Raw genomic sequence first — 16,958 nt, 5'->3', positions numbered from 1 at the left:
AGAACAAGTATTCAGATATTGTTTTGTGGGGAGGTTCTGCACAGGGCTCCAGGGCTGAGATAGCCTGGTTCTCACTTCCTAAAGGCTTTTCCTGCAAGAGAAATCACCAGTACCAACATCAGGAAAGGAGGATCAAGATTCTGGAGTTTCCCACTCGGATCTCCACCTTATGGGACCAGGACAGGTTGGGTGATGGTGAATAAACTGGACTCAGGTAGGACTTTTCATATTTGAGAGGACCTCGCCAACAGGATTCCCATTTGGCACACTGGGAAAACTTTGTGCATTTTAAAATCACCATGGGAAGCTTTACGCAGATACCGGAGATAAAGGACACCTACCCAGAAGAGAAAAAACACCTTTGTACATCAGTCAGCTGTAAATTCATCTTTACTAAAAAATGGACTTTAATTATTACCTAATCAGTAAACATTTAATACACAGTGCCTAGTTTGTCTCAGCATCTCATACCCTGGGGTGCAGCAGCTAACACCACACAAAGAGAAAGACATCGCCTGGGCAATAAGCGAGAGCTTCCCCACAAAAAGGATGCACCCTTGGGACAGAGAGTCAGCATGGGAAGAGTGCCAGCCGGATGCACGACCCGAAGAGTAAAGATAAGTTTGGGTGCCCTTGGATTTAAATCCCGCCAGCATGAGTGACACATGCTTGTGTATAATTGGAAAAAAAGAGGTTAATATTTCATTTTTGAGAACCTTTAATTGAATATATAAGTTGCATTTTGGGGACTATTGATCAAAGCAGGGATCTAGAACCTAACCAGAAATGGAACAGCCTTCACCTGAAAGCCACGTCACTCACCCACTGTGTTATTTTCCAGCCTTGTCATACACATTTCGCCCTCATTGCAGGTCTCAGAGATAGGTGAACATTCAACTCCAGTAGTATTCAAGCACTTATGGCAATTCAGAGAGAGCCCTGAGAAAAAGGAGAAAACATGTTATATACACACTGCCAAAGTCCAGTCATCTTTCTTCTCTTCTCATCTCCTCCCTATATCACACCTGCACCCTTCTTTCTTCAGCACCTCACCCTTTCTTCCCTTATCCTACAATACAATCTTAGACAAAAAACAGTTCTTCAAATTCCACAGGAAAGAAAAGAATTTAGCACAGGATCCCAGGGTCTTCCCTTAAAGGACTTTATATCTTCAGCCTCAACAGGAAAAGGTTGCAGAATCCCCTTTTCTAGTTCTCAGTTACTCACTAGTGACAGGATTGTAAAACGTAAGTCTCCAGTTTCTAGATTAGATTCCTCCTTCATCCTTCACTTTACCGCTCATAAAGCAGAGCTCCCTCTCCTGCAGATCCAGTGATCCCTAGGGTAGAGCCCAGTCCCTTGATTGCTTCCCCCCTAGTGACTGAGTCACCATTTAGAGTGGTAGCCTACTCACCATCCCTTTAGAGGTTGGACCCTCCGGTCACTTCTAACTGACCACTTCTCCTCCTGAACCTCCCATCTCTGGAATGTTCTCAATGATTAGGCAGAATGACGCCGAGCTGGCTTAATACATATTTCCTCCCAAGATCTACATCTTTATTCCTTTACCTCTCCACCCATTACACTAAGCTCTAAAATAGATCAAGTCTCTTCTTCATTCTTCTAAGTTCCCTTCTACAGTTCTTCATCCTAATCCTTCTCTCTCTTTCCAGTTCTTCTTTTCTCACCTTCATCCCACCTTGCTCACTGCTATGGACTTCTTTCCTCCCATCCACCTTCATGCTTCCCCATAAACACACAGCCTCCTATCTTATAATCACACACACAAACTCCCAAACACACAACTTCCTCTCTCATACATACATGCACACCTCCAAACAAACAGCCTCCTCTCTTATATTCACACACACACACACACACAACCAAACACACAACCTTGCCCCAGTGAGGACCTCATCTCCGCCCTATCCAAAGCCCTCTCCAACCTCAACTGCTCCAACCCTGAGGACGCAATAAACTCATGGAGCACCATTACCATTGACATAGCAAACAAATTATGCCCCATCGCCACACGCAACCTGAACTCTTCCAAAGACCTAAAACCATGGTACACTTCGGATCTTAAGCGCTTAAAAAATAATCTCAGACAAAAAGAAAGAGCATGGCATAAGAACCCTTCACCCCATAAGATATCCTCATTCAAATCAGCATTACATCATTACAGAACCTCCACCCTCAATGCAAAACGCGACTTTCACGCTAAAAAGATTCACAATTACATATACAACCCTAGAGCCCTCTTCGCCTATGTCTCTGAACTTACAAAACCAGTCATCCCAGACAAAGAGGCAAGCAGTAAATGCGAAGAACTGGCACTATACTTTCATAACAAAATATCAAACATACTTCTAAGATTCTCCCCAGATCCCCAACCCCCCTCCCTAGGCCCACACCTCACCACCGCTTCCCTCAATTCCCTTGACCTCACATCCTCCCTCGAAATAGCCTCAATCCTTAAAACAATTAGCCCTGCCACCCACCCATCCGACACTGTTCCCAGTAAAGCCCTCCTTACAATTCCTGATACCATAGCCAAACCCTTGGCTGATATCATCAACAGCTCCCTATCCTCAGGCATAGTCCCCAACTCCCTCAAACATGCCGCCGTCAAACCCCTCCTAAAAAAATACCATCCTTAGACCCGAAAGACCCAGGCAACTTTCGCCCCATATCCAATCTCCCCCCCCTCTTATCAAAAATTATGGAAAAGGTAGTCAACAATCAACTTTCAGATACCTGGAAGAAAACAAAATCCTGCACTCCTCCCAATTCAGCTTCTGCAAGCACCTCAACACAGAAACCCTCCTTCTCTCCCTCACCGACTTCCTTTTCAGAGGCATGGACTATGGTTGTTGCTACATACTAGCCCTCCTGGACATCTCTGCTGCCTTTGACACTATAAGCCATAATCTCCTCCTCACTCGCCTAGCCCACATTGGCCTCTCAGGCACCGCACTCCTTTGGTTCACATCATACCTCACTAATAGAAAATTCTCAGTCAGAATTGGTAACTCTGAATCTGCCCACCACGCCCTCTCCCAGGGAGTCCCCCAAGGCTCCTCCCTCCACCCTTTTCAACTTACCCCCCTCTGTCAACTCCTATCAGACCTCGGCCTTAAAATCTTCCTATACGCTGACGATGTACAAATCATCATACCTATCCATGATATCCTCACAAACGTGCTGGATCTCTGGAAAAATTGCCTTGAGTCCATCAATGCTCTCCTCTCTAACCTTCACCTTGCTCTAAACACATCCAAAATGGAGCTACTCCTCATCTCTCAACACTCACCCCCTAAACCCGCCATTGCTAATGATCCTGCTTATGACTTCTTCAGCAGGGAACCCAGTGGACGAAACCTCGGGGTTCAAATTGAACAACAACTGAACCTAAAAAAACATATCAACCTAATCCTCAAGGAAGGTTTCTTTAAACTCAACATCATAAAAAAATTAAAACCACTACTTTATGCCAGCGACTTTTGCACCGTCATTCAAGCCACCCTTTCAGCAAAAATGGATTACTGCAACTCCCTCTTCCTAGGCCTCCCCTACCCTTCAGTAAAACCCCTTCAAATGCTGCAGAATGCAGTAGCAAGAACCATATCTAACGCTCGTAAATATGACCACATCACGCCTCTCCTTAAAAACTTGCACTGGCTGCCAATCCCCTCTCACATCATATATAAAACCCTATCTCTGACCCACAAAGCTCTACATACGCACAACTCTAACTAGCTCATTGATGCTTTCTGCCCCTCACAATCTAACAAACCTACCAGAGCTTCCAACAATGGGACCCTCCACATGCCCTCACTAAAAAAGGCACACCTCTCCTCCACAAGGGACCGAGCCTTGTCCGTTGTTGGTCCCACACTCTGGAACTCCCTACCCCACAACCTATGACTTGAGACATGCACCGCTAAATTCAGAGCCAACTTAAAAACCTGGCTCTTCAAACAAGCCTATCAGTAGTAATTTCCCCTCTCCCGGCCAACGTCCTCTTATACAAAATCTTGGCTAATGTTTATTTCATTAACTCTTAAGTTGTTCTCGAGTCGCCTCGCTCCATTGTATTTTTCTCACCTTTGACCAGCAGTTCCTTTACGCTTCTCCCCCCCTCCTTGACCCTGTTCTATGTATTTTCCATCCTGCATGTTTTTTGTAAATCGATATGATGTCCCCACTCATATAGGTATAGAAAAATTACTAAATAAATAAAACTTCCTCTCTCATACACACATGCACACCTCCAAACACATAGCCTCCTCTCTTATACACGTGGTCACTCCTCTCTCATACACACATGCACACCTCCAAACACACAGCCTCCTCTCTTATACACACATGCACACCTCCAAACACACATCCTCCTCTCTTATACACGTGGTCCCTCCTCTCTCATACACACATGCACACCTCCAAACGCACAGTCTCCTCTCTTATACCCTTGTGGTTCGCTGTCCCTTCTCTCTCAAACACAGATGCACAGTCCCAAACACACAGCCTCCTGTCTCAGACAGAGATGGTTCACTGTCCCTTTCCTTAAAACCTTCCCAGCTTTTAATATATCTCCCTTGTGCCACCTGTCTCTCAATATTCTGTCCTTCTCTGTGCACTCCTCTCTTGTGGGGCCCTCCTGTCTTTAGTCCCCTCCCTCCCCATGCTCTTATCTTTTTCTCCCTCTTTCTTCCCTCCTCCCCAGTGCCTTCCTCTTTCTCATTTCCTCTTGTGACCCCCTTTCTCCTTTGTGTCTCTTCCTTCACTTCCCCATCTGTCTCTCCCATTGTGCCTCTAACCTTCCCTCTGCCTTTCCTTCCAATCCACCTATGTGTCTCTTTCATCTCTATGTGGCCATCTTCCTTTCCCTCTGCTTTTCTCTATGCCCCCTCTGTCTTTCCCCTTTCCCCATCCTGTGACTCTGTCTCTTTCTCCATCACCCCCCCCTCTTTTACTGTATCCCTTGGATGGCTCACTGCAGCCCCTCTCTCAGGTCTTAGCCCAGCACTCAGTGAGGGAGGGGGAGGGACCCAGAGGGCATTGCGGCAGAAACCTGTGGAGCCACTGGGAACTGAGAGACCTGCCGGACCCACCTCCTCTGCCCATTCCATCCAATCACAACACAGGAACGGAGGCAAGCAGTCAGAAACCAGATCAGCTCTGGGTTTTAAGAACATAAGAACATAAGAAAATGCCATACTGGGTCAGACCAAGGGTCCATCAAGCCCAGCATCCTGTTTCCAACAGTGGCCAATCCATGCCGTAAGAACCTGGAAAGTACCCAAAAACTAAGTCTATTCCATGTTACCGTTGCTAGTAATAGCAGTGGCTATTTTCTAAGTCAACTTAATTAATAGCAGGTAATGGACTTCTCCTCCAAGAACTTATCCAATCCTTTTTTAAACACAGCTATACTAACTGCAATAACCACATCCTCTGGCAACAAATTCCTGAGTTTAATTGTGCGTTGAGTAAAAAAGAACTTTCTCCGATTAGTTTTAAATGTGCCCCATGCTAACTTCATGGAGTGCCCCCTAGTCTTTCTATTATCCGAAAGAGTAAATAACCGATTCACATCTACCCGTTCTAGACCTCTCATGATTTTAAACACCTCTATCATATCCCCCCTCAGTCGTCTCTTCTCCAAGCTGAAAAGTCCTAACCTCTTTAGTCTTTCCTCATAGGAGAGCTGTTCCATTCCCTTTATCATTTTGGTAGCCCTTCTCTGTACCTTCTCCATCGCAATTATATCTTTTTTGAGATGCGGCGACCAGAATTGTACACAGTATTCAAGGTGCGGTCTCACCATGGAGCGATACAGAGGCATTATGACATTTTCCGTTTTATTCATCATTCCTTTTCTAATAATTCCCAACATTCTGTTTGCTTTTTTGACTGCCGCAGCACACTGAACCAACGATTTCAATGTGTTATCCACTATGACACCTAGATCTCTTTCTTGGGTTGTAGCACATAATATGGAACCCAACATTGTATAATTATAGCATGAGTTATTTTTCCCTATATGCATCACCTTGCACTTATCCACATTAAATTTCATCTGCCATTTGGATGCCCAATTTTCCAGTCTCACAAGGTTTTCCTGCAATTTATCACAATCTGCTTGTGATTTAACTACTCTGAACAATTTTGTCTATGCCCCCTCTGTCTTTCCCCTGTAATCAGGAAGTTGTGGGAAAGAGGAGCCTCTTACAAAATCCGGATTTTCAGTGTCTATCAGTACTTCTGATCGGACACTGTACAGCATATCTGAAAACCTGGCTGTCTGGTCCAAAACTGGGCAGTGGGCAACCGCACTCTGAACTAAACCTAGAATTCTTGTAAATATGCAAGCCCTGGTTCAGAGCCTCCTACAAGGGCAGAAGCAGCTGCAGGAAAGTGTCCTGAAGTACCAGAGTCTCTGGACCAACACCTGGGAAAAAGAAGAAGCAGGCAGGGCATGGATAATTGCCAGTCTGGCTAAACTAAAACCAGGGCTGGACTCAGAACAGCTGGAAACAGAGAAAGTGTCTCAGCTACCCAAATCAGCTGTCTGCTCTACCTTGAAAAGGGACACTGCTCTAGAGGAAGCTGGAAGTAACACGGCAGCTGACATCAGACCGGATTCTGACTGGCAAGTGTTACCAGGGAGCGCTAGGAGAGCGGTCCCCCTTAGAGAGAGTGTGTCCTTGGGCCCCTGGCACGATCCCGCACCAAGGGTAGGTGTAGTGTGGGTGGCGAGAGGCAGCCAGACCCCCAGCCAGACCCGCATGCCTCTGGAACCAACTGTGGAGTGTTGGTGATGAACAGTCATCCGACCGTTCCCGGCCCTTTCGGACCTGCCGCTGGGATGGCAAGAGGCAATAGGCCGGACTCAGGGCGTGGGCAGACGAAGGATCAGGAACAGACGACAAAGACTCGGGAAACACAGACTGTAGATGTAGACTCTGAAGCAAGATACTGTAGACGTAGACTCTGAAACAAGTAGGGAGGTTCAGACGTTGGCACTGTCCCTCAGGGCGCCCTACACAGCCAGTACGACTGGTCTGGTCACAGACCACCCTGTCCCACATTCGCGGGAGCGGAACCAGCGCAGGAAAGGAAATATGCTGCACAAAGCAGTCCAGGGTAATGTACTGCACACCGGCAGTCAAAAGCGAAGTACTGCGAACTGGCAGTCTGAAGCAGCTTAAAACATCAGGGTCAGGAACAAACGTCAAGGAACATCATGAAACATCAGGACGTGCAAGACACCGGACACCAAGCTGAAACAGAAACGAAGACCTGACAGAGCGCTGGAAGAGGAGATATCCAGAGATTAACTCCAATGCAAGGCGAAGCATGAGTATTGGAGCAAAGCTTTTATAGCCCAGGAGCAGGCAACTCACTGGGAGGAGTCCAGATGGGCCGTCCCTCGCTGGCTCTATAAGAGTGGAGAGGAGCCGCGGGCCTGCCCCTTAGGAGAAGGGCGTGGCCCACACAGAGCATCCAGGCTGCAGTGGAGCAGGCCTCGAGTAGGCCCTGAACAACACCGAAGGCTTCCCAGGTCGTGGAGCAGGATCCGGACAGTTGCTCAGGCGAAGCCCTGGCTTCGAAGAGGCCTCGAGAAGGGGGAGGGGACCAGAGAACATGAGACCAGAGAACACGAGACCAGGAACACGAGACCAAGAGAACACGCGACCGACATAAAAAAAACACAAAAGAGGGAGCATGTGAATGGGGAACACGAGAATGGAGAGCGACAAGCGAAACCCGCACACAGCAGGAACAAGCACAACCGCACAACCAAGCGCAACTGCAATGAGCGCAACAGCACACAACAGCACCAACAAGTGCCCAGCACAAACAACCGCACACAGCACAAACAAGCACAAGCGGAGGACAGCACAGATGAACAAAAGCAGAACAGCAGCAGAAACGAGCAACAGCAGGACAAGGAACAGAAGACCAGAAACAGGAAACAAGGGAGGGAATCCAGGGTGGGAGCAGGCTATGGCAAAAAAACATCAGGAGGAGCGCAGACGCCCCCTGTGGGTCGGGGGAAGCAGACAGCTGGCGCCTCCAGCAGGTCGAAGAGAAGAAAACCAGAAAAGAAATTTCTGGGTCCAGAAAGGAAACAAGAATATTGGGAATTATTAGAAAGGGAATGGTGAATAAAACAGAAAATGTGGGATAATGCCTCTGTATCACTCCATGGTGAGACCGCACCTTGAATACTGTGTACAATTCTGGTCGCCAAATCTCAAAAAAGATATAATTGTGATGGAGAAGGTACAGAGAAGGGCGACCAAAATGATAAGGGGAATGGAACAGCTCCCCTATGAGGAAAGACTAAAAAGGATAGGACTTTTCAGCTTGGAGAAGAGACGACTGAGGGGGGATATGATAGAGGTGTTTAAAATCATGAGAGGTCTAGAACGGGTAGATGTGAATCGGTTATTTACTCTTTCGGATAATAGAAGGACTAGGGGGCACTCCATGAAGTTAGCATGTGGCACATTTAAAACTAATCGGAGAAAGTTCTGTTTTACTCAACGCACAATTAAACTCTGGAATTTTTTGCCAGAGGATATGGTTAGTGCAGTTAGTAGAGCTGGGTTTAAAAAAGGATTGGATAAGTTCTTGGAGGAGAAGTCCATTACCTGCTATTAATTAAGTTGACTTACAGAATAGCCACTGCTATTACTAGCAATGGTAACATGGAATAGACTTAGGTTTTAGGTACTTGCCAGTTTCTTATGGCCTGGATTGGCCACTGTTGGAAACAGGATGCTGGGCTTGATTGACCCTTGGTCTGAACCAGTATGGCATGTTCTTATGTTCTTAAGACATGGGATCTGTAGGTCACCAATGCTGAGCTTCAAGCCCATGTGCAGGTGGTAAACCTCTGGGAGAATAGGACCTGAGAGAGAAAAGAGGCAGTCCGGCAAGTGTGCAGAGTTGAATGAAGCACATGTGGAGCTGGCACAGCAGCTAGCAGACTTGTAGCACTGAACCAGCACAAGGTACACGAATGTACCAGAATATAGAAAGAAAGAGGCAATTCTGGAAACCACCATGCAGGTACTACAGAAACAGGTGGCATAGGCACAGGCCAAATATGAGTGCAGATAAGAACAAAAGAACAAAAGAATTGCCATACTGAGTCAGACCAAGGGTCCATGAAGCCCAGTATCCTGTTCCCAAGAGGGGCCAATCCAAGTCACAAATTCCTGGCAAGTACCCAAAAATTAAATAAATCTCAAACTACTATTGCTTATTAATTACCGTAATAACAGTTTATGGATGTAACCTCTAGGAACCTATCCAAACCTTTTTTAAACCCAGTTACACTAACTGCTGAAACCATGAGAGGCTTCTAAGAAATCTAAAAAGTCAGGGATAAGAGGTGAAATCCTTTTGTGGATTGCAAACTGGTTAAAAGACAGGAAACAGAGAGTAGGATTAAATGGTCTGTTGACACAATGGAAAAAGGTAAACAGTGGAGTGCCTCAGGGATCTGTACTTCGACCGGTGCTTTTTAATATATTTATAAAAGATTTGGAAAGGAATATGACGAGTGAGGGGATCAAATTTGCAGACGACACAAAATTCTGCAGGGTTGTTAAATCTCAAGTGGATTGTAATACATTGCAGGAAGACCTTGTGAGACTGGAAGATTGGGCAACCAAACGGCAGATGAAATTTAATGTGGATAAGTGCAAGGTGATGCATACAGGGAAAAATAACCTTTGTTGTAGTTACACGATGTTAGGTTTCATATTAGGAGTTACCACCCAGAAAAGAGATCTAGGCATCATAGTGGATAACACATTGAAATCATCAGCTCAGTGTGCTGTGGCAGTCAAAAAATCAAACAGAATGTTAGAATTTATTAGGAAGGAATGGCAAATAAAAAGGTGATTGCCTCTGTATAGCTCCATGGTGAGACCACACCTTGAATACTATGTGCAATTCTGGTTGCCACATCTCAAAAGAGATGTAATTGCGATGGAGAAAGTGCAGAGAAGGGCAACCAAAATGATAAGGGGCATGGAACGGCTGACTCTCTTATGAGCAAAGGCTAAAGAGGTTAGGGCTATTCAGCTTGGAAAAGAGACGGCTGAGGGGAAATTTGATAGAGGTCTATAAAATCATGAAGGGACTTGAACGGGTTAATGTAAATCAGTTATTTACTCTCTCACATAATAGAAGGACATGACGTTACATGTAGATCATTTAAAACAAATCAAAGAAAAATCTTTTTCACTCAGTACATAGTTAAGCTCTGGAATTCATTAGCAGAGGATGTGGTTAGTGCAGTTAGTGTAACTGGGTTTAAAAAAAGGTGGCTAAGTTCCTAGAGGAGAAGTCCATTAACTGCTATTAATCAAGCTGATTTAGGGAATAGCCTCTACTATTACTGGCATCAGTAGGATGGGATCTTCTTAGTGTTTGGGTACTTGCCAGGTATTTGTAGCTTGGATTGGCCACTGTTGGAAGCAGGATACTGGGATTGATGGACCCTTGGACTGACCCAGTATGGCATGTTCTTATGTTCTTAATGTTTAGTAAATCATTTGTGTAGTGACTTCCATATTCCCTTCTGCTCACACTACCTCTCCGCCACCCCCCTCCTCCCCAAACCTTTACTGTTTCCCATGTTATCATTCCATATTCCCTTCAGCTCACCCTACCTCTCCGCCACCTCCCCTCCTCTCCGCCACCCCCCCTCCTCCCCAAACCTTTACTGTTGCCCATGTTATCAGTCAACTTTGACTGCATCCTCCCTTGTATATAGTTAATTTTCAGCCTCTTGTATATAGTTTACAAGCAGATAATAATCTATTGTAAAGCCTGCTACTATATGATTTTATATTGTGAACCGTTATTTATATTCATTGTAAAGCTATTTGCTATGTTATGTTACACTGTGAACCGAGGTGATGTTTTGCTACGTGCCCCGGTATATAAAAATCCTTTAAATAAATAAATAAATAAATAAATAGTGAGGAAAGGAGGAGGGAGTCTAGAGGTGGAGGACCAGGTGACATGGAGAGTGATCATTAACTTCTAAATTAAAAGAGATAGGAAAAAATGTTCTTTTCTATTACTGGCCTTCCTTCCAGTGCAACAGCATCTGACATGATAGACAGTTTGGTTTTCTTTTTGAAAAGAAGCTCACCTGCCTGTGTGTAACGTCTCAAGAGTTCATATGGCAAATAGCAATGAACCGACTAAGCTACAAGAAGTAGAAGGGAAGGAATATTAATGAGAATCAGTTTGGGAATGGTAATTTAGGAAGAGAAACCAGGGAAGGTGCCTCACCTGTAACAATCAGAGCAGAGAAGATGCAGATGCTGATGAGAGAAGCTCTCATGGTGCCGGAGAGATGATGGAGCTGGATGCTCTGTGTATGACAGGTTCTGAGCTCACCCTCTGGTCCTCTATAACACCTCCTGCTCAGGACACAGTATTTATCCTCTGGGGAACAGGAAGCTCCTGCCTGACCAGGAAGTTCAGATGTGAGAAATGTCTACTGCTGAATATGTAATGTGGCTGTGGCACTTCAAAGACAGTCAGTCATGAAAAGGATCCACACCACGATAATGAGAGGAGCTTCCCCTCGGTGCCGTGGGAACACTTTTTACCTGATTCTCATTTATTCCTTCTCTTATTTATTTATCCTAAGTGTCTGCAACCAGGACATGGAGGCACATATCTGAGAGCCTAAATGCTAATTACCAGAATCTTTTTATTAAATATAGCTTTTTCTTTAATTATGAGGCAACTTTGCCTTGTCATATTGATATAATTGTAGTACATAGACATTTAATCCCATCCATGTGATCACAGTGCTCCTCTCCCAAGCTTGATCACAGGGAGATTTTAAGGGGTAAATTCTCAGTAAGCCACTCAGTGGTTAAATTTCAGTTGGTAAAAAGTATGGAGATTTCAGGTTGTGGCTGAAAATTCTCCTAACTTTAATTTTGCTGGCTTGTCATTAGGCCCCAGTGCATAGAAATACCCTCCCCTGTCAGTGAAAGTCAGGATATGCTCTGCTCCTGATTATTTTATTATGACCTTCCAGCCCTTAGAGATGGAGTTTATTGTTTAGAGAGAAGAGTTCTCCAATAATTTAGAGAAATAAACCAGACTGGATATATGAAAATAACAGCTCTTTAGTCAGATAAAAGTTATAATCTTTTAAGGCATGTGATTAGATTTATGAAGCTCTATACTTCTCAAATCTTATCGTAATCAAACAATACAGAGCTATAAGTATACCTTAAGTATGATAAAAATAGTTACTGCTACTATAGCAATTAGATAAATACCTACTAAAGACATTTTTTCTTGTAAAATAAATTCTTTCTAGTAAATGCTTAGCTAATACTAGCTAGGGTTCTCTTATGCAGAAAAATAACTAATTAAAAGGCTTACCAATGTCATGAAGCAATTAGCCCATTTACTGTCTCTCTTATGTGGTCAGTCAGAGTTTATCTTGCTCCGCTACCGTTCCTCTCCCCGTACTGTTCTTAACGGGTTTAAATAGACAGACTAGCCAGGCCGGTGGGGGCTTAGATTTTGAAGCCTCCCAAGGACAAAGATAAGAAAGTTGGAAGGAATCCCAATTGAGGAAAGTTAACTTTTTTGCCCCCTTCCCCCGACAAGGGTAGCCAGATGGGAGCTCTCATTTTCTAACTCCCCAATAACAAAGATAAGAAGTAAAGTTTCTTATACTGTTTTTTAAGCGTCCAAGGACAAAGGTGTCTGAAGTTGTGTTATGATTTGGTGGGCCCTTGGTTGTAGAAAGAGATGGAACCTCCGACAAGAAGGAGCCTTGTGGGGACTTGCTGCGATAGGCTGGCTCTACTGGTGCATACACACAGGAGTCAAGAGAGTCTTTATTATACCGCTGATGATGTAAATAACCCAAGGAGCGTGGCAGAGAGCCTCTGCACAGAAGAGGGTGGGTCCCAGAGGAGTGGTCTCGCTGATACTCCGCAGCTTGATCCGCGGAGATGAACTCTCATTAGAGGACTATAGATCCGGTAGTGGTCCGCAGAGCGGGGTAAGCCGTGAATCCACACTGTAGATGGTAAGCCTGTAAGGTAGATCTGTAGTGGTCCAAAGAGCAGAGTACGCCATGAATCCACGCTGTACAAAGGTGAGAGAGAGCGAGACAAGCTGGAAAGCTGGGGTACTCACTCTGTAGAGACAGGCTGAAGAAGAGAGGGACCTCCGAGGAGCGGAGGCCCAGGATGAGGCAAGGCCCCCGAGGAGCGAGTGCCAAGGGCATCCTAGCTGGAACAAGCTGACCCTGAAGGGTAAAACAGGAATGTAGCAAGGCACCCGAGGAGCGGGTACCTGGGTCATCCAAAGTAGAGTTCAGAGTGAAGGCGTCTATAACCTGAGCAAAATCAGCAGGAAGGAATCCTTGCTAATTCATAGCTGGAATGGAAACTGGAGTTTAAATACCCAGAAGTAGTGACATCATGCGGAGGGGACGCCCCCGAGGCTCCCGCCATGATGTATGTAAAATGAGGGCCAACGTGCGTGCGCATGCCCTAAGTGATCCCAGAAGGAAAATGGCGAGCACAGTCGCCCTTGTTGGTCCGGGGACGCCTGAGCGGTCGGCGTGTGGAAGCAGAGGCAGCCATCTTGCCAACTGGAACGGAGAAAGGCAGAAAAGAGGTAAGACAGAGAGGCCGCAGCCGTCTGCAGCCGACGGGCGCAACAAGTTGGAAGGCATTTCAAAAGAGGCCCTCATCTAAGTAATATTAAAAATTGCATTTCATATTCTTCAATATAAACGTGATTTAACTGACTACACCAGACATGCATGATTACACAGAAACACATTTTCTGACACCCCCTCCTAATATTCCAATCCTGAGCCCTCCCACCATTCTCCCCCTTCCCCCCACCCACACCACAATACAGAATAACATATTAAGGAAGGAGGTATAGTCTAGTCGTTAGAGCAGTGGGCTATGAACCAGTGTTTGAGTCCCGCTGTCGCTCCTTGTGACCTTGGGCAAGTCACTTTAGCCTCCATTGCCTTAGGTCAAACTTAGATTGTAAGCACTCAGGGGATAGGGAAATACTTACAGTACCTGAATGTAAACCAATCTGATATCTCAGATCAAATGTTGGTATATAAAATAAATCAAGTCAAATGGCACCGTTTTTAATTTGGCAAGGCCAGACCAGAAGGGATACACTTGCCCTCCTGCTGCCAAGGGTAGAAGATGGACCTAAGGGATATGGGAGGTTCTTTGTATGCAGCTGGGCTTCAGGAGTTGGCAGGAGGACTTGGGATCAAATGCTGGGGGATGGTAGGTTATTTGAAGTATTTGTGGGTCGGTGACAGAAAAGAGGTCTAAGGCGTGGATACTCCAGAGGTGTCTGAAGTATCAGGGGCTTGGGATTGAAAGGCAAGGTAAGTTTTTAAATAAAGCTTCCAGGGTGATGGAAAGCAGGAGGTATCAGTGGATCTTGGAAGGCAGGACTTTGTATCAGCTGCTTAGATTTAGGCTTCCGGTTGCAATGACTAGGTTTGGCTGATCAAGTTAGGTGACTAACACTGTATATCAGCACTAGTCACCTAATTTTATGTTGACTTAGAAAATAGCCACTGCTATTACTAGCAACAGTAACATGGGATAGACTTAGTTTTTGGGAGCTTGCCAGTTTCTTATGGCCTGGATTGGCCACTGTTGGAAACAGGATGCTGGGCTTGATGGACCCTTGGTCTGACCCAGTATGGCATGTTCTTATGTTTCTTATGTTCTTAGGTTCTTAACTTTTTTCTCCCAACTAATGCCACCCGCAGGATCTTTAAAGAATCTGAGTGACTAAATTTAGCCACCACTTGGGGATCAATATTCATTAAGCGGGTGAGCTATCAAGTTATTTGGCTAAACTTTGCCCCAAACATTCAATGGGATAAACGCAGACTAAATATACTCAAATAATATGAAAACAAGGGACACTCCATGAAATTAAGAACCAGCAGATTCAAAATAGTTTGTAGAAAGTACTTTTTTACTCAGTGCACTATCAAGCTGTGGAAACGGTTGCCAGAAGATGAGATTATGGCAATCAGCATAGTGGGATTTAAAAAAGGTTGGGACATCCCTGGGTGTAGCTGGGTTTAGAAAAGCATAGGATAAGTTCCTGGTGGAGAACTCAATAAGCTTCTATTAATCAATAAGGAATAGCCCCTGCTTGCTGCCGCCATTAGTAGCTTGGGATCTATTTCATTTTTGGGTACCTGCCAGGTATTTCTGACTTGGATTGGCCACTGCCGGAGACAGGATACTGGGCTAGATGAACCCTTTGTCTGACCCTATATGGCATATCTTAAGTTCTTATTTTCTTATGTAAAGTGCCTATGAAAGACTCCTGAGAAGAATAAAAAGCCATGCCTAATTCCTTATACTGGAGGAACCACAGAGAAGGATTAAATGGTCAGTTTTCTCAGTAGAGAAAGGTAACCAGTGGAGCACCTGAGAATCTGCATTGGGACCCGTACTGTTTAATATATTTATAAATGTTAAGGAAAATGGAACGAAAAGTGAAATGACCACATTTTCAGAAAGCACAAATTATTCAAGTAGTGAAATCACAAATGGATTGTGATAAATTGCAGGAGGACCTTGTGGGACTGGGAAATTGAGCATCCAAATGGCAGATGAAATTTAATGTGGACCAGTGCGGGAGTGATGCACATAGAGGCTTATTTTCAGAGGATTTACGTGCATAGGGGGGGTTACGCGCGCAGAGCCTATTTTATAAAGGCTCGGCGCCGCGTGTAAAGCCCCAGGACGCGTCTAAGTCCCGGGGCTTTACAAAAGGGGCGGGGTGGGGGGACGCGCAGAAGGTAAATTAAAATTTTGGGGGGGGGGGGGGGGATTAGGATAGGGCTGGGGGTGGGATAGGTTGGGGAAGGTTAGGGGGAACGGGGGAAGCCTGTGGGCGTCGGTGCGTGCAGGGTGCACAATTGTGCGCCCCCTTCCACATACGCGCATGTTATAAAATCGGGCATACATGTGTGCACGCTGGGTAGCATGTGCACATGTATGAAAATCTACCCCATAGGGAAAAGTAACCCACGTTGTAGTTACACAATGTTAGGTTCCATATTAAGAGTTACAGCCCAGGAAAAGGATCAGGGCATCATCATGGACAATACTTTGAAAACTTTGGCTCTGTGTGTGCTGGTGGTGGTGAAAAAAGGAAATAGAACTTTGGGAATTATTTGGAAAGGAATGTAGAATAAAATGAAAAATGTCATAACACCTCTGTATCGCTCCATGGTGAGACCACACCTTGAGTACTGTGCACAGTTCTGGTCGCTGCATCTCAAAAAAGATAAGGCTGATCTAGAAAATGTACAGAGAAGGGCAACCAAAATGAAAAAGGGGATGAAACAGCTCCCCTGTAAGAAAAGGCTAAAGAGGTTAGGGCTGTTCAGCTTGGAAAAGAGATGATTGAAGTGGAACATGTTAGAGGTCTATAAAATCACGAGTAGAATAGAATGGGTAAATGAAAAGAGAGAGGAAAAAATGTTATTTTCTATTACTGGCCTTCCTTCCAGTGCAACAGCATCTGACATGATAGACACAGTTTGGCTTTCTTTTTGAAAAGAAGCTCACCTACATGTGTGTAACGTCTCAAGAGTTCACATGGCAAACAGTAATGAACCTCTTACGGCCCCGGGCCGTGCCCTGGGACCTCCACTTACCTCGAGGTCGGCCTGGGCCACCGAGATGTCAAGGTCTGTCCTGGCCTCGGCCATGGCGCTCCCTCCTCGAGGGAGACACTGGCGATCCATTGCGTCTGGCCCCACCCCCTAGGCGCACGCACTTGCAGGGGCTCAGAACTTAAAAGGGCCAGCGCAGGAAACTACAGGACTGCCTCCCGATGACGTCAGATGCTGCAGGCCTACT

The 16,958-nt window shown here is 45.4% G+C and overlaps 1 protein-coding gene across 1 annotated transcript in view; it reads right to left on the bottom strand.

The window, feature by feature from the left end:
• Positions 1-11,455, bottom strand: part of LOC115076261 (phospholipase A2 inhibitor and Ly6/PLAUR domain-containing protein-like) — a 33,294-nt gene extending 21,839 nt beyond the window's left edge. The window contains exons 1-2 of the mRNA XM_029577512.1: positions 11,329-11,455; positions 823-939 (exon numbers count right to left, since the gene is read on the bottom strand). Coding sequence (XP_029433372.1) covers positions 823-939; positions 11,329-11,380 — 169 coding nt within the window. The 5' untranslated portion in view covers positions 11,381-11,455. The remainder of the gene's footprint in view (positions 1-822; positions 940-11,328) is intronic.
• Between the last annotated feature and the right edge of the window lie 5,503 nt (positions 11,456-16,958).

Source organism: Rhinatrema bivittatum, chromosome 14 (genome assembly GCF_901001135.1).
Source record: "Rhinatrema bivittatum chromosome 14, aRhiBiv1.1, whole genome shotgun sequence".
Lineage (NCBI taxonomy): Eukaryota > Metazoa > Chordata > Amphibia > Gymnophiona > Rhinatrematidae > Rhinatrema > Rhinatrema bivittatum.
The sequence above is the reverse complement of the archived record's forward strand: the minus strand, read 5'-3'. Positions and strand labels throughout refer to the sequence as shown.